General features: G+C 33.2%; 1 protein-coding gene across 1 annotated transcript; it reads left to right on the plus strand.

Annotated features, from left to right (window-relative positions):
• The first annotated feature begins 3020 nt into the window (after positions 1 to 3020).
• LOC127709825 (carnosine synthase 1-like) lies at positions 3021 to 27655 on the plus strand. The gene is made up of 6 exons (XM_052215488.1): positions 3021 to 3135; positions 8075 to 8884; positions 9734 to 9914; positions 22660 to 22956; positions 24252 to 24514; positions 25179 to 27655. Exons 1-6 carry the CDS (start codon positions 3064 to 3066, stop codon positions 26415 to 26417), a joined length of 2862 nt encoding a protein of 953 aa, XP_052071448.1. The 5' UTR covers positions 3021 to 3063; the 3' UTR covers positions 26418 to 27655.
• Positions 27656 to 27956: the final 301 nt, after the last annotated feature.

The following is a 27956-nucleotide window of genomic DNA, read 5'->3' on the forward strand; positions in this document are numbered from 1 at the left end:
TCTTTGTTAAGATTATCCTAAGACAGCTTCAATTTAAGGCAAAGTCTGAAATATGTCCTAAGATATTAATAACTAAGAGGATCATAAGACATGTCCTAAGATATATCTTATGACAGGTCTTTGGATAGCTTCGTGAAACCGGTCCCTGGTGTCCTGGAAAGGTAAACATAATTATACTAATTTGAATGAGAGACAGTTGTTTTACCCTTAACTTTTGCCAATTGTTATTTTTAAATATAATATCAATTACGCAAGATTACGGGCATCTTCGCCAGCCAAGGGTTACGATCCAGTCCCCTCCTCTCGGCACTGGATCTTAACCCTTGGCTATCGAAGATGGATTACGGAATTCATTTACGCAAACAACTGTGTGCATATGTATCAACTGATCTCTATCTTTACAAGACTTGTAAGATATTTCAGTCCTTAGTACATCATCAGTGAAGGATTAAGGGGTGCATAGAGGGCTTACGACCCACCCCTATCAATTGTACAATATGTCAATTTTAGCATTAAATAGCCCAAATTTGTTTCAGTCTCGCTACGCTCGGATCTATTTCTTCAGTTTTATGGAATTACACTCCCCCGGCCCCCTTTTCAAAATCCATGATCCGCCCCTGATTATGTTACCTTAAATACAATAATTCATTAAGATATATCACGGAGAACAAATTCAACTGCAAAAAGTAAGCAGCAGATATGAGTTCAGAAAAGAATAAAAGAATCATTTGTCGTTGGATGGTTCCATGATATGAAAAAGATGTCCTCCGACTATAAATTGTTTAATGTTTTATGTTCATCCTAAAATATGTCATTATATCAAACACTTTAAACTGACAGTTAAGTTTATTACATACACGATAAAAGTAGAGGGAAAGAGGAATTGTTATCATAATAAAATGAGACTTGTCTAAAAATTACTGTAATTGCACATTTAATATTTTTGGCGTAAATGAGACTAGGTAAATGTTGTTTGAATACGAATTGCGCAAAAATATTATTGGTGCAAATGGGTGTAGCGCAAAACGACACATATAAGTGTTAGTGCTCTTTAATGACAATTTTACCATTTTCTTTTAGTATTTTGCCAATTATCGTAATACCTTTCATTCATAGATAGAAACTTTAAACAATATATCAGCAAGATAAGATCTGCAAATAGGTCAGCATAGATGAAATAGTCAGTCGTCTTCTTATAGGAGTCATTGCCCTAAAATATGATGATATTTACCCTGTTTTGGGTTTTGAGTAAAAAAAACTATAGAAGTAAATCTGTAAATAGTCAAATTTGAAAAAAAATAATGTATAAAAAATTCGTAAGGGGTTCCGTGGAACCCTGGGTCTTGCCTGCGAATGCTGCTGTCAGTGTAAAAGTGTAATGTTGAAATAAAAAGTGTCCATGTATCAGGATAATACAGAAATTTAAAAAAAATCAAACTTTTTCTTTAGATGCTATTTCTTGGTCTTATAGATTAGCTTCTGTCCAAGTTTCATAACAATCCATGAAGTTTACAAATTTATCATGTCAAAAAATGTAAATCCAGACTGTCTGTTAATGTTAACTGTAAAAAACTAAGTCTATCAGAACAAGAATGTGTCCATAGTACACGGATGTCCCACTCGCACAATCATTTTCTATGTTCAGTGGACCGTGAAATTGGGATCAAAACTCTTATTTGGCATTAAAATTAGAAAGATCATAGCATAGGGAACATGTGTACTAAGTTTCAAGTTGATTGGACTTCAACTTCAGCAAAAACTACCTTGACCAAAAACTTTAACCTGACTTGACCAAAAACATTAACCTGAAGCGAGACAGACGGACGGACGAACGGATGAACGAACGGACGCACAGACCAGAAAATATAATGCCCCTTCTACTATCGTAGGTGGGGCATAAGAATACTTAAAATGAAAATATATTTTTAAAAGTTTGCTTCAGACATTACTCTAAATCATAAAAAAGCTTGTCAAAGTTTCATAAAATTCTATGGGGGTTTGACAAAGTAATTGATGTGAAACAAACAGTAAAAAAAAAATAAGTACATTTATCAGTAAAATACGGAAAAATGAAAATAAATATTTTCAAAATATTGCTCTGGATACTTACTGTATTTTGGTCATAAACAATTAAGCTTCTGTCCAAATTTCATAGAATTCCATGAAAATTTGACAAAGTTATTGATGACTGAAAAATTTTAACCTCTGAGTCAGACTAAATCTGAATGTTAATTGTAAAAAACCTAAGTCCATCTAAATATCATGATGGTTTGACAAAGTTATTGATATTCAAAAAAGCTTTAATCATAGACTGAAACTAAACGTTGACGCCGCCGCCGACGCCGACGACTGAATCTAGGATCGCTGTGTCTCGCTTTCGCGACATAAATGTCACAGGCTAGACTAAAAAGTCAAACCAATATAAAAAAATATAACCCCCCTCCCCCTAAATTTGTATTGAAAATCAAATATTTTTGTAAATTATAATTATATATTTTCTATTCCTTCCGATTATTTCGTAACATTATAAACATCAGCGAAAAAATGAAAAACAAATCTTCCGTTTCGACTTGGAAAGAAAAATAATAATTTGGTTTGATTGTTGTAGAAAAAAATGTGTCCTTTTATACTCCTTTTTAAGTTAAAAGGTTGTTTCTTTAGAATGAAATGACAAAATGACAAAAAGAAACATAATATAAACACGTTAGGATACGGAAATTAATACTGATCAAATTAACCATATATGTAAAATAATAACATATCAATTTGTACTTATAGATAAAATATTTTTGTAAACAATAATTACTAACTCTGATTACTAACAATGCGAAAATATTAAATTCCATATATTTATTCAGTAATTTTTGTAAACATATACAACATTTCTAAAATAAAGGTTAAAAATGTTTATAAATTCCCGCACGAAAAAAAACCAGCTGAAGGATCGCCAGTATTATCTCGAATCAACACAACTAAAGCGGACAGAACCGGTTCGCGATCAATGCTGTACTTATCGTGTATCGTATTTAAACAAAAATCTATTCTCCTTGAATTTATTTGACGATGTCATTGTCTACAGAAGAGAGTATTTCTTTTAGCAACCTTAACTTAAAGGATAATAGCTTACCGGTAAAGGTAAGCATTTATTTATATTATAAATGACAATTTAATAATTATAATTGCGTTTTTTTTTAAATGCGACCGGTTTGCTAACGTTCTGACGGTGAAAGAATACTATAGAAAAAAATTGGAATGAAAAAAATAATTTGACCATCTTTATCAGTTTATTGCATTCATGACATTCGGTGTAATACATGTAGAATAAGTATTTCATTGTATCGAAATATAAATATTATGTGTACAAGGCTAAATCAAAGTGCTGGATAGCACCTGTGGAAAGCTTGCAACGGTAGATGTGTCTTATTTCAAATAGGTTGTAGATGTGTATTATTTCAAATAGGTTGTAGATGTGTATTATTTCAAATATGTATTTAATCACAGCTTTGGTGTTTTTCCCTAAACCATTGTCTCATCAGCAATTATCAAAAATCACTTTTTTCATATGTTCGTCATGTAAAATTTTGATAATTTCTATTGCAACCTTATACTGTAGATTTTAAAAAATCAAATATACAGAAAGCTCTGTTAATTTCTTTCTGTGTCCATCCCATGTAAAGGGCCTGTGATTAAGTATTTTTTATTGATTAAGGTCCTTCATATTTGTTTGTAGTAAATTGTATTATTACTAATTAAGCAGTTAGTTTTCTTGTTTGAATTGTTATATATTGAACAAACTCGGACTACGATTAGTAGATTGTGTGGTTAACGTTTTTTTCCGACTTCTAATTTTTTTTACTTAAAACAAGAAATAATTGTAACAGGATGCTGTTACGAAGTCTCCCAAACAAAGCTCCCATAATTAGTCATTCCCATGGTCGCCTGACATTGGGCAAAGTCCAGTACAAATTGGTTTGGTCTAGTAAAGTGATATGCATAAGTGACGCCTAGGGATTAACCCTGTATGTCATTCAAATCTTCTTGAAATCATGAACAGGAATATATATGGTTTAGGGGTGGGGATTTCGACCGTTTACAAGTTCTCAAAAAGGGGGGGGGGGGGGGTGATTCTCAGGGGACTCTTTATTTCATTTGATTTGTTTTATTGTCCCGTACGAGAAAAGTGGGGATCTCGACCGTTTACAAGTTCTCAAACAGGATGGGGTGGGGGTGACCCCCAGGGTCTCCCCTATATTTCATTTGATTTGTTTTATTGTCCCATACAAGAATATATATGGTTTAGGGGTGGGGATCTCGACCGTTTACAAGTTCTCAAACAGGAGGGGGTGGGGTGACCCCCAGGGACTCCCGCTATATTTCATTTGATTTGTTTTATTATCCCGTACAAGAATATATATGGTTTTGGGGTGGGGATCTCGACCGTTTACAAGTTCTCAAAAAAGGGGGGGGGGGGTGATTCTCAGGGGACTCTTTATTTCATTTGATTTGTTTTATTGTCCCGTACAAGAATATATATGGTTTTTGGTTGGGGATCTCGACCGTTTACAAGTTCTCAGACAGGATGGGGTGGGGGTGACCTCCAGGGACTCCCCCTATATTTCATTTGATTTGTTTTATTGTCCCGTACAAGAATATATATGGTTTTGAGGTGGGGATCCCGACCGTTTACAAGTTTTCAAAAAGAAGGGGGTGGGGGTGACCCCCGTTAACTTCCCCCTATATTTCACTTGATTTATTATATTGTCCCATACAAGAATATATATGGTTTAGGGATGGGGATCTCGACCGTTTACAAGTTCTCAAACAGGATGGGGTGGGGTGACCCCCAGGGACTCCCCCTATATTTCATTTGATTTGTTTTATTGTCCCATACAAGAATATATATGGTTTAGGGGTGGGGATCTCGACCGTTTACAAGTTCTCAAACAGGAGGGGGTGGGGTGACCCCAGGGACTCCCCTATATTTCATTTGATTTGTTTTATTGTCCAATTCAAGAATATATATGGTTCCAAGGTGGGGATCTCGACCGTTTACAAGTTCTCAAACAGGAGGGGGTGTGGGTGACCCAGAGGGACTCCCACTATATTTCATTTGATTTGTTTTATTATCCCATACATGAATATATATGGTTTAGGTGTGGGGATCTCGACTGTTTACAAGGTAAAAGCCCATTCTCAAATTGAAGGGGGATGGGGTGACCCCAGGGACTCAACCTTTATTTTATTTGATTTGTTTTATTGTCCTGTGATCATGACTGAAGACCGCGTGTGTCTATCACTTACTGTTCTCAAGTTATAGTCATTTGAAAATTTAAAAAAATATAAAATCCCATAGGGTTCTTTAGTAAATCCCTCCCTTCTGTAGGCCCCTCAAAATACCCATAAATAGACCCCAAGAAGAAAAATAATAAGATCTGAGCAAAAACATTAAGTCTCCAAACTTTCTTTGGGAGACTTAATAACAAATAGTATATACGAATTTTATTATAGTCCGATTATGTAATAGGCCGAGTTTATTATAGTCCGAGTCTGTTATGGGCCGAGATGAGATACCATGTTACTTTCGATACACTCGGGCTTTTACGTCTTTAATAAACATTTGTAATATCGTAGTTAAAATAGCGTCGAAAAATGTTCATTCATGAAATATTTTAAACACGGTATTTATTTTCTCTTCAACCGGAGGACGGGAGGAAACCCCTGAAACCGGGATTATTGTATTCCCGTCGGGATAAAAGCATAACGTAGAAACTGCTGTCTCGTGTAGATGTGTATTGATTTAAATTTCCGCGCAGCGCAGATCCGCGAAGTAGTGTTTGTGATAGCCATTTTCAAAATGAAGTTGAATTCATTTGAATTATCGATGAACATTCAGTACATTTTAATTCAAGCTGTAAGCTAATCAAAATATAAGTAACTCAAAATTTCAAAAGCATCTTCCTAGAATTAGTATTCAAACACTAGTACTACATTATCTAGGAGTAGAACACATGCGATAGTCTGTCCAGCTTCCGGTTTGAGGCCGATGCCTTAGGAAAGTATATTGCTATAATAGCAAGCTATAGCAAACTTTCCAAAAACGGATATAATGCAAGGATTTGTTGGCCGTTTCTTTCCGGTTCCGAGCCGAGTGTAAATAAAATTTATATTTCAAGAGAGAAAAAAGTTATTCTCCTTATACTTTATACAGTAACTCTTGTAACCGTTTAAAATGAAATATTTTTGTTTAAAATAAACCATTTTGATTTCGAAGCTGACAAGTCAAAATTCTATTAATGCACTGGAAAATGCATTGCCAACGCAATAAACAAGTGACAACCGGTCAGTTACGGTCAATGCAATTTGACTGCACAGTTAAAGTATAAAACAGATATATCTTTATTTCTCAATTTACTTGGAAACCGTAGTACTTGGCGTACCTTGAAATATTTTTAGACAATAAACGGAACCGGAACATGTAGTACAATTTTGATAAAATGAAAAGATGTACCGAAAAAAAACCTCACACATCAAAGATCATCAAACGAAGAAAGTTCGGTGCCTATACCGAGTTTACAACTATAGCCGAGTCCCTTGAATTGGTATATGCATACTCATTATTTCCTGTTGGTATTACACCCCCCCTCCCCAAACAAAAAATAATAATATAATAATAAAAAAAAAATAATTACAAAACAACAATATAAATGTCTTCACAGACATTATTGATATACTTGACCCGTAGGTTTGTAAAATATTACTGGTACATTGTAAGAGACCACATCATTAGTTCAATGTAGGAATAAAACTAAATTTATATAGGTTTTTTCCCGGACCCCCCCCCCCCCCCCCTTCCCCTTTTGTAATATGGAAGTGTTTTGATTGACTGGTATACAAATGCGTTGAGAGAATGTTTTTAAATGCTTCGTGAGTCACTGTGTTTTCCTCAACAATGAATACAGTGTCTTCCGTATACTTAGGGCGGAAACATACCTGACTGGAAATATTGATGTGCATTTATGCATGAAATATATATAATACTACAGTTAACGTTATATCTTACGTACTGTGAATTACGTTTTTACATGCACTACAATCAATGTTTAACATGCATATTCTACGTGCCCACAATCGAAATTATCAGCTTTGTATCTATGTTTTCGCCCAAATTTATCCTGTACTATGTATAATGTATTACCTTTTATTTGCAAAAAAGGAGCAAACAAATGAAGGACCAGACTTTCATACTTATTTCTTTTACCTGAAAAATCAATGTAGGATAACAAAACTTGCAGCCACATTGCCCCCAACACCCCCAAACTATGTGAAAGAGAGGCGAAGGATACAAAAGGGACATTTTTGAATTATTGAATTGTTTTTTTTTATCCAAAGCGATCTTTCGACCCCCCCCCCCCCCCAAAAAAAAAAATATATGAATGGTACAGCCTATACTACTAAAGCTGCGGAACCGTAGCTCTCAGATCCTCATGATATCGTTTGATAATTTGCTTAATAAACTAACAACCATAATTTGGGGGTTTTGAAACAGAAGGTTTGGACGTGAAATTGCTCTTATCTTGTGGTCACTATTGAAACTGATCTACAATACTTTATTTTTAATTATCATTTTGTTTCGTTTATTGGATATATTATTGTTCATGTAGTAATACTTATGTCTATCAGCAATGTTTTTTTTATCCCAAACCACATCATTGGTCATTCGCTAATAAACATGAGTTATTCAGTTGCGCTTGATTGGTCACTGCCTTTGCTAAAATTAGTATAAATAACCACACCCTCAGCCAACAAACATTTAATGCAGTCGTTGCTTTGATTTTTTCTGCAATTCCATAAGGAAACACAAAAATTATAAAAGACCTTTTTTCCGAAGAAATTATATTCTTTCCATTGAACTCTTACCCTTACCGCAAACTATAACCTGTATGATATATAAGTAATTATTTAAAATAAACCAATTTATTTTACATGTGTACATACTACGATCTTCCTTATAATATATTTCCGAATTTTGGTATAAAAAAATCAGCTCAAAGAGATATTTTTTTTTATATTTCAGAACCATATAATCCAGAAGCAGGAGGAATTAGCCCACAAAGCGGTAGAATACATAACTACAACAGGTAGCTATAACGCGTGGGACACAGATGTCGATCTAACACCACCAGATGCGTCTGTCTCACTGAACAAAGATGACGTCAACATTCAGGATTACTACAATGCTTTACAGTATAGCTTATTCGAAAACAACCTTCCCGAGACTGTGGACAGAACGAAGCAGCCGAGAACACGAAAGCGTGATACGGAAGTCGCTATAGTTGTACTGGCATCACCTGTGGAATGCCTGGCGATACTGCTAGAAGGTGGGCGCCAATGTCCGGGCGATATGCTTCTCGTGTTGTCGCCAACATGGCTTGTAAAGGAGAAATCTAATAAAGGTGAAGGTCTGCATTCGCTGTTAGTCAAGAAGGCAATTGTTTTTGATCGATCAGGAACGACATATGTCGATGTCTTCGAGAAACCTAGACGGTGTTCCTACTTTGTAAATTTCTTCACAAAGGCGATCACCGATGGCCAAAGAAATGACGGTGTGGATGTTGAGCAGGACTTGGACTGTCCAATGTCAAGTTCTGTTGAGCTGTGCAAATATGTGGACGATAAACTTCTGTCTCGTATATGGATGGCGGAAGCGGGAGTTAACTACCCAGAAACCCTGGCTATTGCTTATAAACCATCGTATGAATACAACATTCCAAAGGACGCAAATATGAAAGTGCTGATCGTCGAAAATAAACATGGCATGGATAATTACATTGAAAAAAACGTAAGACAGTTCCTGAATATGGAGAGAGTCAAGTCATTTGATAAGGTATACACATTTATATAGTGATACCTTTTCTCTTAACCCGAATAATTTCAGTCTTATATTTCCGCTGCTCTACAATGGCAAGTAGCAGAGATCGATTAGGGGGGACTGAATTTTTCTGTACTAAGATGAAGGGTTACCCCTGCGTATACTACACAAAATATATTTAAAAAAGTAAAAACAAAATTAAAATTAATAAGACGATATAAAAGGACAATAAAACTACGCGTTGACGAAAAGAAATAGGAAAAAAACTATAAATTCTAGTAACAGTAACAGTTAAAAAAAATGATAAATTCAACACAAACCCAACCAAAAAGGGTTGGTTACTCTGGTGGAAAATATTTTCCTATTTTAAATGTATATTCTATAAGAAAAGGGATTAAACAAAGTTAGAAAGGAAGAAATAAACATGAAATAAATTAAAAAAAGTTCAACTGTAATATTAAGGAGGGGCCTGATGGGGGGGGGGGGGGGGGGGGGGGTTTAATCACGATTCACGAGTTGATTTTTTTGTCAATCACGATTCACAGAAAATAAATTTCCATGATCACGGATCACGAAAATATAAAAATAAAATCTGTAGAAAAACGGATCACGATAGCGAAAATGCGCAGATCACGAAGAACGAAAATAACCCATCAGACCCCTCATTAAGTGAAATTGTCAGGTGAGAAACCACATTCAGTTTTGTTTTTTGATACACAGGTTTTATAATACTCAAAGGAACTTAAAAAAAAAAAAAGCAACACTTTAATTCGCATATGTTACCAATTTCATATCACAATCTTTTTAACACTAAGTGTACACAAATATACTATTTATAGTGTTATTTTTATCTATAATAAACAGATCGTGGTAAAACCCTCGGGCACCATATGGCACGGCAGTAGCTGTGTGACGTTCCATAAAGTGAAAAATGTGGAAGAAATTTGTAAAGCTGTGATTGACTTATTGACCTTATTGGAATTGGAAAATACAGTTCTGGTAGAAACATTTTATCAACCTGTAGAAGCAGCAAATCCAGAGTTAGGTAATTATGATTAATATAAACTTGTGGTAAAAATGTAACTTGGATATATATATATATTATAACTTTTTTTTTATCTTGATGTGACTTTATTTTGTATTTTAAAAATCGTTAATTTTTGCCTATATCATAAAAAACAGCAAACAATCTTCATAGACATGTTTTGCATGTCTTGATTGAGGGCATGTTTTGTTTTTACCCAGGTAGCACAAAAACATTTTATTGATATTTCTAAAATATATTGCAAAATGTCACAAAAATATCATTCAAAAATATTTTTTTGACGTGAAATGTATGGCTGTACTCATATGAATAGATATTTTCTTGAAATATTTGTGCTGAATGTTTAAAGAGCATCATTTTTAAATATCTTGATTTTATATTTAAATAACATAATTTTGATATTATTCAGTGTCAATTGAAAATATCCAGACAACATATATAAAACGTTTTAAAAAAATATCCATTTCATGTCTATAATATGTTTTATGGATGTCTACCAAATATTTTTTAAAATATTAAAGGCAAGTTTTGGCAGAAATACTTCTTGAAAATGTAAATTAAATATTTCAACAATGTTTAATGGATGTCTTCCCAATATTTTTAAAATATCTGAGGCTTATTTTGATAAAATATTTCTTAAAAACATTATATAAATATTTAAACAATATTTTGTGTATGGAAGTGATCAACTGTTTGAACAACATACAAGATAATATGTTTATAACATTTTTTAAATATCAGAAATATATATCTTGATATAAATATAATATCTTGATATTATATATATATATATAAAAGTCTAAATTGAAAACAACGTTCAAACCTATGATTGCGTTGGATAAAAACCGCAATTTTTATACGTGTGCATGCAAAACAAATTTCTTGTTAGAGGGGTCTAAATACAGCACAAACAACATTTTCCAAAAGACCAAAAAAGTGAAAAAGTATATATATATATATATATATAAAAGAAAACATTCTTCAAATGTTTTATCAAAATATTCCTCAACAATATAAAAAAAACAACGTAAAACTAATGTTAGAAAGTACTAAATATTAAATATAAATAATATTTTTTAATCATTAAAAAAACGTTTTAATAAAATTTCTCCAAATAAAATAAAAATGAAAGTATTCCTTCACCTACAACTTGCTAAAATTTAAATATGAAAACCCTTTGCCCCATCTTTTTCTTAAATAAAAACATGAATATAAATATTGTAGTACCGCATGAGCATGCCTAAAAACTTGTGGTTGATAGTGCTGGAAATACAGGAACAAACAGATTGAAGTAGTCGGCTGACACTTTACAACTCTGCATAGATGCTACCAACTATAAAGTTCCAAAAATTGTTCTTTTATAATAATTGTGAACAAACAAGGTTAATGCAGAATGAGACTTACTTAAGAGTTGAGTTACAACAATCTGTGAGTTCTCTACCCTCACCTTTTTCTTGGGACAAACTTGTGACAGTTTAATTGAATAATAAATATCAATTACAAAGGGTTTACTCAAAGCACTATAAAACACTGTAAAAGAAACAAGATATTGATAGAATCTGAATTCATGATCAGGCCAACTCTCAGCTTGCAAATATATCATGCATATTTAGACTAATATCTATCAGCTCTCCTCCAGAGCACCTGTTTCTTGTTCTATCATTATATGTAGTGTAATGTAGACTGTTTATTTTTTTTTATTTTGTTTAGCAATGAGATTGTTTTTCTCCGACTTGTGGATATTTAAATTTTTGTGTGATATTTTTCAGACTCTTTCAATTTTTCTGACTCTTTCAAACAATTAAGAGCAGTCAAATCATGACTTGGTATACTGCCAACATAAAAGCATTGATAGGATAGCTTATTTCCTATGACAGGACTAAATTATGGCTGTCAATAAATATTGAATTTTCTTGAATAGCATTTAAAGATTTTATTTATTCAGAATCTGAATCTTCAACTACAGGCCTCCTCATCTTGTTTGCTTTCTGAAAAAAAACATAAATGTTTAAACTCAATTGAGATTTAAGCTTTAAGCAGATATTAAGACAAACTGATTTTTTTTTGTTTTTTCAAACATTATGAAAAAATTGTATTATAATAATTAGATTACAAGTATACCGTTATTTTGATTGGCAAACAACAATTGGTCTCATTCTAAAATTGCATATTAAGATAAAATATTAAGATTCATGACACATTCTTCTACAAACAAGAAGCTCAGGAGCCAGAATAGCTCACCTGTTTTTATACGCCCGTTTACGGGACGTATTATGGTATACCGTTGTCCGTCTGTCCGTCTGTCCGTCCGTCCGTCTGTCCGTCCGTCGTCAACATGTCGGACATTAACTCAAAAACGCTTTAACCAATTTGCATAAAACTTTGGTGAATTGTTTATATCTATTGACGTGAGCTCCCTTTCGTTTTTTATAAGTTTTAGATTTTACATTTCCGAGTTATGGGGTTTTACTCATTAAAAAAAGGGGGATTTTCCAGTTTTCGGACAATAACTCAAGAATGCTTTCACCAACTTGCAAGAAATTGTGATGAATTGTTTATATCTATTGACATGAGCTCCCTTTTGATTTTTATATATTTTAGATTTTACGTTTCCGAGTTACAGGGTTTTATTCATAAAAAAAGGGGGATTTTCCAGTTTTTGGACAAAAGATAAAAAATACTTTCAGCAGTTCTTATGAAACTTTTGTGAATTGTTTATATCTATTGATGTAAGCTCGGTTTAGAATTTTATAAATTTTACATTTTACATTTCTGAGTTATGGGGTTTTATTCATTAAAAAAGGGGGGATTTTCCAGTTTTTGGACAATAACTCATAAATCCTGTCAGCAATTCTCATGAAACTTTGGTGAATTGTTTATATCTATTGATGTAAGCTCCCTTTACATTTTCATAAATTTCTAATCTGACATTGAGAATTAATTGAACTTTAAATGTTTATAGTCTGACAACAGATTTACTAAGTATTGCGCAACAGCACAGTGTATTGCACAACAGCAAGAAATCTTTAATTGAATATAAATTCAATTCATATAACCAATTTCAAGTTCTTTGACTACACTTATTCAGAAACCTATATAATGTCAAATATTTGATACAATCCAAATTCAGACCTGTATCAAGCTTGAATATTGTGTCCATTTTTGCCCCAACTGTTCAGGGTTTGACCTCTGCGGGCGTATCCAGCTGCGCTCAGCGAAGCAGTTTATTGTGTATATCTTTCATCACTGATTATTTTTGTGTGCTTAAAAATTCCATTTAAAGTTTCTATCATATTTTAAAGCCAAAAAAAAAATGCATTTTACCCCAATGTTCTATTTCAGCTTTGTTTTTTAACGTACAAGAACATAAAATACAACCTTTACACCAGATACCCTGAACTTTGGCTGGAATTGATCTAGTAGTTTCAGAGGGGAAGATTTTTTTAAAGTTAGCAAACATGATGAATAAATTGACAATAACTCCTTAAGGGGTCAATTGACAATTTTGGTCAGCAGACTTATTTGTTGATCTTACTTTGCTGAACATTTTTGCAATATACAGTTTATCTTTGTCTATAATAATGTTCATCTTTGTCTATAATAATGTTCGAGATAATAACCAAAAACTGCAAAATTTCCTAAAAATAAAAAAATTCAGGGGAATAACCCGAAAATCGATTGTCCAATTTGTCTGAAAATTTTGTGGCTGATGAACATTTTTACCCCTTTTTAGATTTCCTCAAAACGTTTTAGTTTTTGCGATATAAGCCAAAAAATGCATCTGTTCAATTTTAAGCCATGACAACCATGTGTTTTGACCAACAAGAAAATAAAACACAAACTCTATAATAAACACTTTAAGGATCATTCAGCTTGGTGTTTGGTTGAAATTAGATCAGTAGTTTCAGGAGAAGATCTTTGAAATAGTTTACACTGAACAGATGATGACAAGTGATGACAAAAAAGGTGAGCTAAAATAGAGCGTGAAATGACGATTTAATTTGTCTTTGTCGGTGAATATACCCCCCTCCACCTTTTTGGAAATTGTATGACGATGGCAAGCATTTTATGTTTATAACAGCTGAGCAATAATATTTCATGGAACTAGAATTTAAGAAATGATGTCAAAATATCATACCAAACATATTGTTAGTAAGGTGAAATATATTTTTTAACGTATTTTTCTGTCTTGAAAGATATTTTTTTTCTTTTTTTCGACCGACCGACCTGACTTTTTCATGTGAAAAATCCGTGAACCAACAAATTAAAAAACCCTGGCCTAACCAAAATTTCCTTAAAATTCAGGGCAGCAACCCAACAACATGTTGTTTGATTTGTCTGAAAATTTCAGCGCAGATATCTCCCAATCTGAATAGTGATGATCATTTTTACCCACTGTCAGATTGCTCTTAATGCTTTAGTTTCAGAGATATTAGCAAAAAACAGAATTTTACCCCTGTGTTCCATTTTTAGCCATGCTCGTCATGTTGACTTGCAGGCGGGGTCATCGGACACATTTCTTAAACTAGATACCCTTATGATGATTGTGGACAAATTAGGTAAAATTTGGCTGTGTAGTTTCAGAGGAGATATTTGTAAAAGATTACAAAAATTTACGAAAAATTGTTAAAAAATTGACTATTTAGGTTAGAATTATTAAAACTTTTCTGTACATTAAAAACGAGGAGACATTCATGTTGATGTGATATCTGAACAATATTTCTTTTTCATATCAAACATATGCTTCACTCAAATATCATTAACAAACATTTGAAAAACATTTATGTCATACATCTTACAAATATCTATTAGAAATATTATGTAAGAATGTTTATAAAATATTTCTTTTTCATATCAAACATATGCTTCACTCAAATATCACTAACAAACATTTGCTAAACATTTCCATCAATACATCTTACAAATATCCAGTTGGAAAGCAAACCCTTAGAAACGACCGTTGTTGCTACTTTCTTAAGACAACAATGGTACTGATATTAAAACCCGCCATTCTGAAATTGCGTTAATTTCGCGGAAAAAATAATTTGGCGCCAATTTGGAATTTTTCTTTTTTTCTGTTTCTTACTTGCCATTAGGGTCAGAAATAGATTTCTTTCGATTTTTCAAGCATGGTTCTTATTATCAAAGAAAATAATACTTAAACATGTTATAAATTGTCCGTCTTTTAAAAATAACGTAATGCCTTTGGTCGTCGTTGAAGAATTATGCGAAATTGTCTGTTATTTTTTTCTTCTTTTTTTTCCAGATAAACAAAGAATATACAAACTATATAAAAAATTAATAATAAGTATCTCAAAGTTAAAACAAAAATCAAGTCTAACGTTCTATCACCCCTTAGAAAACCCCTTTCGAACTAAATTCCAAACGAAAGACATTTTTTGACATTGTATTTTTTTTATCTTAAACATCGATGTCAACTTGCATCTTTACACAATGTACACACATTTAGTGTGTTTGTTTGAAAAAGCAATGGCAAGTTCAGCTGTGAATATTTGACTGGATTAATTATTCTCTTTAAGTCAGTGAATTGTTTGACTTAACTAAAACAAGGTAAGGAAATCGTATACTGTCTTTACACAACCTTAACCAAAACTCATTCATCGTTTATAATATTATAAAAAAATTTGTGATGAAGTAATCCTGCAAAACTGCCAAAGGTAAATGAAAAAGTCTTGTCCTAAATATGAACTTAAAACAATCTCTTTCAGACTAGCATTTTAATCACTCTTATTCAAAGCATGTTCATACTGACATGAAGTGTGACTTACTTATGACTTGTGATCTAAAACATAATATTGTTGACTTAGCACTCAGAATCTGCTCTGAAATACTTTTATATAAATATAACAATGCATAATTGTTAAAAAAATTAAATAGAAGAAGAAAAATATTAGACCCAGTCTTTTTTGTTCTTATCTATTTTCAAGTTCATGATTAGAAGCATTTATTTATTGGTTTAGTGTGGGTTTTTTTATAATTTGAGTCCATTCATTAGAATCTGCATGGAATCAGTGAGACAAAATTTATTGTTATATTTAGTTTGTTCATACAAGAATTGCAAGCTAATTTCCTTTTATTTCAAATAATGAAGAATTTACATTCAGAATACTTTCATTATGGTCTCGTTTAAGTTTAAATGTAAAAGGTAGGATCAGGTATCAGTAATGAAAAGGAGTTCCTGTATTTGAGCATTTTAATCCTGTCTTGATCCATTATTCATGAATATTTTGGCTACCCCTTGTATGATTAAAGTAGAAATTTATTTCTGTGTTGAAATAATTTGGTTACAGCAGTATAAATACTTACCAAAATATAAATATTGAATTAACTCTTGGAATAATGATATTATGGCACATACTGACATAGGACCTATTTGAGTATTTCACTGAGACTGAGTTCTGAAAAGTGATAAAATGTGTTTCGCTAATTTTTTTGCACATGTCTTCAGTATCAAAATATATTCAATAAAATTATTTTAATAATATCCTCATGTAAATAACAGCATATGGTGCTTAATATAATGATAATAGTTTGATCATGAGAGTGTCAAACAAAGGGACGTAACTCGTAAATTGCTATCGGCCCCGCTTCGTCAGAAATATCGACACATCGAAGTGGCACATTTGCGTATTACAGCGTATTAAGTGACACAAATTTGACATATCATAGTCAAAGTTATGTTACATAACATAATTTAAATTCAGCATAGCTTCCCGAGAAGTTAAGAAAGAAAATTACGATTTTAATTTCCAGTGACCGATTTTTTTGGTCAACACCTAGACTTTGAAGACACATTTTGAGAGAAAAAATTAGTTTAATCCATAATTGAGAATCAATATATTTCTTATATACTCAAGAATGTTCACTTAGAAGCAAATTAGTTTAAATTCATGCAAAAAACTACAAATTCCAAAAAACGGGCTTCACTTTTTTGGTAAAAAAATGCCCCATCTATGGTAATCACATGACTTCCATTGTTGCTTTAAGAAATGGGGTCAAACCGGGGTCAGCTTTCCGACTGATCTATTAGACTAATATTTTCTAAATAATTTAATTTTGGATGTAACGTGTCTTCTGATTGGCTGACGTTGTTTTGTTTATCAGCTCATAGACATAATTTTGTCATGTGACCGTGACGTCATCAACGTTTTTTCATGGTTTACTCCGGTTTAAAATGGAATTTAGGACTAAATTATAAGAAATGACCGTAATATTTTTCTGTCTATTCGAAATAACATAAAAAATGTGGTGCACACTTTAAAATAACCCGCTACGCGGGTTATTCAGTGTGCACCACATTTTTGATGTTATTTCTTCATAGACAGAAAAAATATTACAGTCATTCCTTAAATAAAATCGAAACATATATTGTTATGACGTTATTGAAATATTCATTAGATATTATCGGTGACATCCCGTTAGTCCGACAATCATTTTTCCGACATCCCATTATTCCGACAGCCCATTACTTCGACATCCCATTATTCCGACAGCCCATTATTCCGACATCCCATTATTCCGACAGCTCATTATTCCGACATCCCATTATTCCGACATCCCATTATTCCGACAGCTCATTTTTCCGGCAATGCATCTGTCATAAGTGTATGGGTAAAATTTCTCCAAAAGACCAACTACGTTCTCGATAATATTTGTGGTTGTCCTTAGATTCCGATTATTCTTCTCATGCGGGATATTTGTCTCAGTGCCTTGGAATTGATACACATTTATTGCAACTGCTGGGTCCTTATCCTCGTCCCCCCCCCTACCCCCCCGTTTTCGTTTTACGGGACGGGTATTTTATTTGTCTTTATATTTCGGCGTTTGTGTGTCCATTGTCATTCTGTGCTGTTCTAGTCCCCGGTTTTGTTTTTGTCTCTTCTTTTTACTAGATCTTCGGTTTCCCCTCTTTCGTATCAAGGGAGTGATAATATAAATAAATATATCAGAGTTGGATAACCCTACCCGCACTCTTTGGTCGTAATACTTTCAAGCCCTTGTATCACTCAACCATAGATATAGACTCAACTAAGTTTTATTTAATTTTGTCGCGGAAAATAGTGATAAATGAAGTGTCAGTCAAAAATGAGGAAAATCACGAGACATATACAAACCCAGGGCCCAGAAAAAAGAGGGGGCAGGACGGGGTAAAAACGTTTAAGATTTACTCCGTTCTCGATATTTCTAGTTCCATTTCAAACCCAAATTTAAATGATTGAAACCAAACCTGAGAGCTGGGGAGCTGCCGAAAGACAACAAGATACACGCGAACAATTGCATGTTTAACAGGGAAAGAAAATAATCCATTGTTGGCCTTGTTATAAACATATAAGGGTTTGATGTGTTGTCTAGTTTTTTATCGGCCTTTCACTATCTTTGTGAACGTTTCAATCAATATTCAAGACTCGCATGTAGTTTCTACTTCCTCTGGAAATTTCAGGATTGTAGATCTATTATAACGACCCAGAGCCCCTTTCTTTTTCCTAAAAATAGATTTTATGCAGTGATCTCCTGATTATGCAAATTTTATGGCAATGACCAATTGATGGAAATCTTATAGAAATGGTCTTTGGTGGACTACATGTAATTTCTAAAAAAAAAAAAGCAGTCAATGGTACGTTGTACAGCATCTTAACCGAAATCACCCAGTCAGCTTAAATCATTAAAATCGTCCAACATTCGTTAGTCTCGTGGCATTTCCTTCCAGTTATCCCTACTGTGAAGGATGGCATATGTAACTCGAGGAAGCCGAGGTGGACAAATTCTTATCTACAATGGTTTTGAGTACCAGAAAAACAAAACCAAACTTGATAAACTGCATAAGAGATATTGGCGTCCTGCATGTAGAGCCCCGCTTAGAACAAATTTTCAGTAAAAGGGGCAATCGTTACAGTGTATATTATTCACTTATATGAGACATGCAGATAGCTTAGTCTACATCAATCTACACCAAATTTTCATTTATAGAATGTACAAATGTCATTGACGAACCAAAAAATGGGTATTTCGTCATAACTATAATAAAATCAAATTAATCTTTTTTCTCAATATGTGTTATTACTCAGTTTAACTCTCGTTTATATTAAAGAGAGAAATCTATGTTGTGCATACCGAAAATGGGAAATAATGCAGCTTTGACTGTGAGTAATTGGTATGAATTATGGCCTTTTTGTGTTGTAGATTTCAATTAACCCACAAATGTACATAATTTAAGGCGCCGACCATTTATCTTTGTGAGGTGGGCATGTTTTTTCTTAATTGTTTGATTTGATTCATAAATCAAGCCCCCCAAAAAGTGTTTGATTTGAACGCTGTGTACCTGTTGAATAAATACTGTTTCTAAAAAAATATTGTTTTCCTGAAATAATTTGAAAAAAAAGTTTGCTTCTGCTAACTATTTAAAACCTTGTTTTGCTTTGTATTTTTATTGGAACAAAATACACTCTAGAAAAAAACTATTTTGGTGAAAAACAATCATAACAAAACAAAATCCAATGGAGGTCAATATATATGCGTTGGTTTAACTAGTTTCAAGTGTCTATTGTTTGTTCTTGTGTAATATAAAAATAAGGATATGTGGTATGCTTTTCAATGAGACAACTATCCACCAAAGTTCAAATGAAGTGGATGTAAGCAATTATAGGCAACCGTACAGCCTTCAACAATGAGAAAAACCCATACCGTATAGTCGGCTATAAAAGGTCCCGACATGAAAAATATGAAACAAATCAATTGTGAAAACTAACGGCCTAATTTTTAACAAAATAATTTACGAAAAACAAATATGACAGACATGAACCTACGACAACCACTGAACTACAGGCTCCTGATTTGGGACAGGCACATACAGAATGTGGCGGGGTTAAATATGTTTGAAGGCGCCAACCCTCTCCGTAACATGGAACAGTGGTGTAACAGTACAACATAAGAACAAACAATAAAAATCAGTTGAAAAGGGCTTAACTCATCAGATCGAAACAAACTGGACTAACGCTTGGTTTGTCTACCATTCATTGGTAAAGTCAAGAAAATTGAAGATTCTGTATTTTGCAAAGCAAATTATATTCCGACCAAAAAATTGTTAGGTCATAATTTCGTATATATATATCTATCCTAAATTGAGGTAAATTATATGGCCTTCCAAATACCGTTTCGATTCCTAACACCACTGAAGAGACATTAATTGTCGAAATCCGGATATGGTGTACAAATTTTAGCACCTCATGTTTGCGGTATACCATCTTCTCCGCAAGTTTATTGTTTTCTGTTTGGTAATAAATTAATAATAAGATCTATTTTGTTACATCTTGTGATCCGTTTATTTGGCAATCGCCAATGGCAGTCAGCAGGGTTTAAGTACATCAGTTGTTCGACCTGCTAGTCAAATGCGTTTTGTTAAAATATACTTTTTCACTCATTTGGTCTTTTGGAAAATGTTGTTTGTGCTGTATTTAGACCCCTCTACCAAGAAATTTGTTTTGCATGCACACGTATAAAAATTGCGGTTTTTATCCAACGCAATCATAGGTTTGAACGTTGTTTTCAATTTAGACTTGTTTATATTTTTTCGTTTGGGCTTGTATTATATTTGCCTTCGGGTTTATATGATCCGTTCATCCTATTTTGACTCTTTCAAAATTTAGGAGTCTATCCTAAATTGAGGTAAATTATATGGCCTTCCAAATACCGTTTCGATTCCTAACATCACTGAAGAGACATTAATTGTCGAAATCCGGATATGGTGTACAAATTTTAGCACCTCATGTTTGCGGTATACCATTTTCTCCGCAAGTTTATTGTTTTCTGTTTGGTAATAAATTAATAATAAGATCTATTTTGTTACATCTTGTGATCCGTTTATTTGGCAATCGCCAATGGCAGTCAGCAGGGTTTAAGTACATCAGTTGTTCGATCTGCTAGTCAAATGCGTTTTGTTAAAATATACTTTTTCACTCATTTGGTCTTTTGGAAAATGTTGTTTGTGCAGTATTTAGACCCCTCTACCAAGAAATTTGTTTTGCATGCACACGTATAAAAATTGCGGTTTTTATCCAACGCAATCATAGGTTTGAACGTTGTTTTCAATTTAGACTTGTTTATATATACATATACGGGATTCGAAGTCTATCCATACGGAAATAGTTCTGTACATCCGTTTTTTTTTAATTCTGTAAATACATAAACGATTTCTGTATGTACGAAAAGGCGCAAAAATACTTAATTGAATAATATACCTCTATACACAAATTTTAACTACGTAAATACAGATTTCGAATTAAGTATATAAAAAGTATTCGAACTACCTATAAAGTAACCGGAATTATTTCTGTACATATGTAATAACATATACGTTATAATACAGACATAATTTTTACATCGGATGACCGTCAGGGCATTCCGGTGTATTGCTGTCGCCTAGATTTCCATTACGTAACTTTCGTGTTGGGATTGTAACTGATCTATAAACATGATAAATACGCGGACATTATTGAGTGCAAAATAACATTCCTTATCGCTTGTTATAAATTCATTTTTTCAATGGATACTCCTAAAAATATTTTTTTAGAACATAAATTAATAATATGAAAATGTTTTGTCGTTAGAAATATATATAAGTAAAAAATCTTTGATATCTATGCACACGTGCAGAAAATGTGTGTTAACGCATGCGGAAGAATATCTCAAGAGTGTTTGCAATCTCCCATGCAGAGTTATCGGGCCTCGCTCTCTCTCAAGGACCGATAACTCTGCATGGGAGATTGAAAGTTTGGCGGGAAAATATGAATGCCTACTCAAATCCAATCTATTAGAAAAATCGAATTATTACAGAAGAGTGTCCACCATGCACTTGCACTGCACTATTATTAATATAGTAGAATACAATGATATACAAATGGATGAAAATTATATATACATGTAACTGCAATATAAAAATATTAATATAATGTATAACAACAAACCCGAGTATACTGATTTGTATCACTTCAATATCATATTTATTACGGTGAGGTTGAATTTCCTGCCATTTATTTATCATCCACGCACAAACTTGCCTAAGAAAAAAAATATCTGTACATTAACCTCACTTTCAGGTATAGAGATGTGATTTTTTTTTCTGAGACACATGCTTGTGACCATCCACAAGAATTTTCAGCCATCCGATGTTCAGTACTTCAGTACTTTGATTTTTTACCATGATACCGCGCAATTTATAATTTAATATATTATAAATGTAATATAAAAATGTCCATCAGATATTGATTGAATATTGTAAAGAAACATCTCCTCGACATATAACTGTTCCCTTTTATAAAACTGTCTATTAAACGTTTTAAAAACATCAGCAAAAAATATTTATTTATTTATTATAAAAAAATATTAACAAAAAATGTTTTTATATTAGCAATCAAACATTGGGATGAAATGTTATTGTAAAAATACCATTCACGCATAATTTCTGATGTAAACAAAATGTCTATAAAATATTTTTTTGAAAATATTTTTGATAAACATATATATAACCAGTCAATAATATCATGAAAATATTTTGTGTTAGCTTGGTAACTGGACAAACAAATTTTTAGCTAATACAAATATTTTCTTTAAAGAAAATGCAGGAACATGACTTTTTAAAATTACACTTTTTTTAGAAGTTAAGAATCGCAATTTATTAATAACCCATCTTATTATATTAATTATGGGAAAACAAATATTTGTTTTTCAGCTGATTACTCGTTCAGATGGAGAACCAATGTATGCAGAAGAATAGATGATACACCAGTTACAACACAGATGGTTTGTGGGATAGGTCTGAAACATCAACCAATCAATGGCGACAACACCATTCCTCAAACTTTTGAAACAACAATGAAAATGTGGAATATGCCTGATGATGATATGAATCGTTTATTGGATAAAGTATCCACAGGTTCAGAAAAGATCATGGATCGTATTATTGAATATGAGCGTGGGCTTTCCACAGATATCAAAGGAGGCGTTGGAGCACGAACTGAACTTATAAGTATGTCTTTTTCTTGCTTATGCTTTTTTATTAAGCTGACCTGACATAAAAGGGCATGCGAGATGTTAGCATCACAAGGCGTTGGAGCACGAACTGAACTTGTAGGTATGTCTTTTTCTTGCTTGGGCTTTTTTAAGCTGACTTGACATAAAAAGGCATGCGAGTTGTTACAAACACTTGGTATGCATCGTTGTAAACTTTTTCAAAGAATTAAATTAAAAAAAAAGAATAAAAAAATCTTGCTGCCAGTACAAAAAGTAATAAAAAAGCAAGCAGACAACAGACTGTTGTCTGCTTGCTTTTTTGAACAGTCAAGTAAGTAAATGTTTTTCCATTTGTTTGGTTGTGCGGGATGTATAAATCCGCAGCAACATCCTGTCAGAATGGAGACATTAAATCCCATGCCCTGTGCAGTACGAGTGCCACGCTCTCCAAGATCGTAATAACATGGTCTTTAATTTCATTTTTCTCTTATCTTATCCTACAACTGACGAAAAGTTCAAAATATAATGGATAAAATTTGTTTATGAAAAGCCCCATTCAACACTTCCTTTCAAAACACTAGCCTATTCTACCGTAGGAAATCCGAACAAGGGAAATATCAGTCTAATAAAAATCAAACCTCTCAGCACTCCCTTTCTGATATATCGCATGAGAGCCACGCACGGCAATTGGTTATTCTTAACGTCTAGTGACAAAAACTATATGCATATCAGTACTAGAACATGATAATGTGATTTGTATAAGAACCATGCTCTGTACTAGCTGTTTACGTTGAGTTGGATGTTTAGTCGTGCTAGTTGACACAAGATCAGGAACAATCCACAGAAAAACATGTCACCCTATCAATACACATAAATCTGAATCCGAGCTGACCATTATTTGATCCTACTACTAAATGTCACATGCTAAACAGAGAAGCAGCAAATACCAATGATAGTATTCAAGTCTTTGATTTGACCGGACTGCTAATCAAACCCAAGACCCTCAACACTAAACATGCTCAAGCCGAGCACAATACTTCTCACAAGTTGACCTTAGCTGAATTTGGCTAATGTTTTAGGTCTCTGTTGGTCATATAGCTCCTAACGTTGCTACGTATTTATACATCCTTGGCATTCAAATGTTTGTATTTGTTCGTTCCTGGTGAACATGGTGATACAGGAAAGCCATTCGGATGTACAAAATTTATCAAATGTTATGTTCATTGAGTCAATTTTACGTGAAGACGACTATAGAATGATTACAGCTGTACACGATATTAATATTTGATATTTCGTTTTTAATTTTGATAGGTATAGACTACGTTCTGGGAATGGTAGATGGACAGTTGGAAGCAGTTGGAATAGAAGTGAACAGTCATGATTGTACCATCAATTGTCAGTTGTTTGAATTCTTGAACCCCCATAGACAGGGAGAAGCAGTGAAACCACTAGTGGAGACTATGATAAGACGGTCTCAGCTGTTTGCCATGCAAGACAAACTGGTCCTTGTAGTCGGAGCTGGAGGCTTCAGCAAGAAGTTTATATGGGAAAGCTTTCGATCATTTGGCATCAATGTAAGTCAATTTATGATGGCATGCTGTATTTGTATTTGTTTGAGATATAGAGGATGGATTCAAGGTTTTTTGTACCCCTTTATATTCGAAAATATGAACACAATCACTCAAAAATAAAAAAAAAAATTGGAAGGAAAGTAATCCCATTTTAAAAGGGCTTTTGAAAAAATATCTGGTTCCGTTCTTGGTATTTAAAACGTTTTCAAGAACCACCATTTGAGACTGCATATAGATAAAGATATCTATATCTTTAAGTATAAAGAGGTGGTATGGTTGCCAATGTGACATATCTCAATTAGAGATCAAACAACGCCGTATGTCTTGCCATGATTGCCGTTATTTTTACCATAACGGACAATTGTGCACCCTTCCCTCGAACCCTGGATCGGTCCGTCCCTGTTGTATGACTAGAAAGCAGTGGATTAATTTCGTTTTACAATAGACAACACACAATACCATAGGCTTTCTATAATTAGATAAACAGACGACCCGGGAAAGAAATTCCGGTTATTTCAAACATAAATTTAAAGTGCTTTAATTATACACCATACCATTTTAACTATTGGTATTTAGATGTAGTACTGGCATGTACTCTTACATGTAGCATAATAATTTACCAATAGGACAATATATTATAATTTCTTGATTTTTCTGTATCTTCTAGGTTGTTCTTGTTGAACCAGATAGTGCAAGCTTTGGTGCAACGAGGTGTACAAAATTTATTCAGTACGATTTTCTTGACCATAAACAAGACGAGGCTCATGCTATAGACATAATTAAAATTCTCAAAGATGAAGGAATAGTTGTCGACGGGTGCCTTACCTTCTGGGAAGACTGTGGTCCATTAGCAGCAACGATTTGCGACATGTTAAAATTGAATGGTCCAGGAAAACGTCCAGCACACGTTGCGAAAAGGAAAAGCTGGACACAAAACGTGTTACGATCAAGAACTGGCGATATTCCGCACTTTCCGAGATCTCATCTTTATTCCAGTATATGCTGTTCTATAAAAAGTGAATCTGACGTCGACAAGGCTTTAGAGAAGATAAGGTTACCTGCAGTTTTAAAATTGGAATACGGGTCAAGTGGCGTCGGCGTAAAACCGGTTGCAGACCGTGTTGAGTGTATTAATATATGGCAACAATTATCATCAATTCTTCAGTCCGACGAAGATCACCCTGGTGTTGGGCTCGGGCATGGCAATGATATTATGCTTATGGAGAGAATAGATGGCACAGAACACGATATAGATATCATTATATTCCAGAGGCAGCTCATTGCTGCATTTGTCTCGGATAATGGACCAACCAGAAAGGGCTCTTACACTGAAACAGCAGCCTTACTGCCAACATGCCTACCATTGGATAGAAAAGGACAGCTTATCACTTCTGCTTATCAGTGTTGTACTGAAATTGGACTCGTTACTGGTGTTTTCAACGTTGAAATGAAAATGACAAAAACGGGACCAAAACTGATTGAGATAAATGCTAGAATGGGTGGTTTCTATCTGCGTGACTGGATAAAGACTTGCTATGGGCACGATCTTTTACTCTATGCGTTCATGGTTTCTTTGGGTATCAGACCAGTTATTACGAATATGGAACCAAAATGCACTCTTATGGGAATGATGTGTCTGTCATCCGTACACAAACAACAATTAAAAAATCCAAACAGTTTGAAATTCTTAAATGCGTTGGTTTCAGGAAATATTGTTCGGTATAACCAGATCGAGGCTTCCTTAGACGAATGTGGAAGTGAAAATGATGAGGAACCTTTTGCTAACATTGCTGTAATGGACAAGGATTTGGAAACGGCAAAAGCTAAACTGATCAATATCGGCAATGCTCTTGGCTTGAATACAAATAACTATGACTATAAATACTTACTGAGTCATTTTAAATAATGACTGTTAGCGGATAGGTGTTCTCAGCGATTACCGCTGTCGTCATTCATGAAAACCATTTATCATTGCTCAGCGATTACTGCTGTTTTCATTCATGAAAACCATTTATCATTGCTCAGCGATTACCGCTTTCTTCAATCATGAAAACCATTTATCATCAAGGAAAGATTGAACATTTCATGAATAGCGGACTTGTAAAGTTAGGAACAATGTACATACTAACAATCTTCGTCATTGCATTGAAAATCAATTTTGTATTTTGTTAATTTGTTTAGTTTTTAAAAAAAAACTAAAACAATTATTCATTTTGTTCCGTTTAGTTTGAAGAAAAAAAACATAAAAAAATCATTTAGTTCTGTTTAGCTAACAAAAAAAAAACATTCATTATATCGTTTTTATTTTTAAAGAGTTAAAAATTACTTGATATGTTTTTTTTGGGGTAAAGATGAAATGCAATCAAAAACCTATGGTACTGACTTGATATCTATATCTTCCAAGGTTAATCACTACCTTTGGTAGGTCAAACAAAATAGTGCAGTGAAGTGATCATTATTTAGATCATATCCAGTCAATGTCATGCAATTTATAGATGATATGTTATACTTTAATATTTTAATTACAATATGATGTGTATTTGAATTACCATACTTGTCAAGAAAACATTTATTTATTAAAAATTACACAAGTAATGAATGGTGTATGAATCTGTTATAAAAATAGGTTCAACTTCAAATATACAATCATGAACAAAGGGAGATAACCCCAACTCATATTTTAAAATTGCTTAGAAAAATACAATTCAATGTTTTATTTAAAAGTTCACAAAATTGCAAAACGAAAGCAATCTTTAACACTTCATTGCTCACAAGCATTTTGAATCACTTTAGTTTAATTGAATGATTTTATGCAGTTTGATTTGTTGATCGATTTCCACTGTTTACATCCATGGAATCCAATTTTACAGATGCGTTTAGACATTAAGAATAGCAGACTTGTTGTATATACTAGCTAGCACTCTTTAACAGTTAGTTAATTGTGTGTTGAGGATCTGAATTTTGCATTTTGTACTGTTTGCATAATAGCTTACATAATTTAATATTGTATTTACGTTGTATTAAAATTTTCTTTTGTTCGTTAAACATTGATCATTCAATTGTGAGGGAGCAATGTAAAGGAATAAAAATAATTTAAAGACATATAGAAGGCAATTGTTTTCAATTAACAATTATAGAATTTTGTCTTATCTTTTTATTATGTCAAGCTATTCCTAGCCTATACAAGTTGTGATTAAATTAAACAGAAACTATCCAAGATCTGCCATGATGATCTGAATTGGTATGTGTTCTGCACCACCAAGAGTCCTGAACAGACATAACATATTTGCCACTGAACGTTAAGTAACCAACAATCAATCAATCTTCACCTCCACTATAGGAGATCGAGGATATCCCCATTTAACCCATAACCCACATAAAATCTCAAAACACTGTACACTTAACTTCAAAATATTTATATTTATTATTTAAACAAAGAGGTTGA

This window comes from Mytilus californianus, unplaced genomic scaffold, assembly GCF_021869535.1.
Source record: "Mytilus californianus isolate M0D057914Y unplaced genomic scaffold, xbMytCali1.0.p SCAF_7, whole genome shotgun sequence".
Taxonomy (NCBI): domain Eukaryota; kingdom Metazoa; phylum Mollusca; class Bivalvia; order Mytilida; family Mytilidae; genus Mytilus; species Mytilus californianus.

Coding starts and splice junctions, on each gene's coding strand:
- LOC127709825 (XM_052215488.1), top strand. CDS start 3,064: ATGTCATTGTCTACAGAAGAGAGTATTTCTTTTAGCAACCTTAACTTA. Junction 3,136..8,074: donor ATAATAGCTTACCGGTAAAG/GTAAGCATTTAT, acceptor TTTATATTTCAG/AACCATATAATCCAGAAGCA. Junction 9,915..22,659: donor AGCAGCAAATCCAGAGTTAG/GTAATTATGATT, acceptor TTTGTTTTTCAG/CTGATTACTCGTTCAGATGG.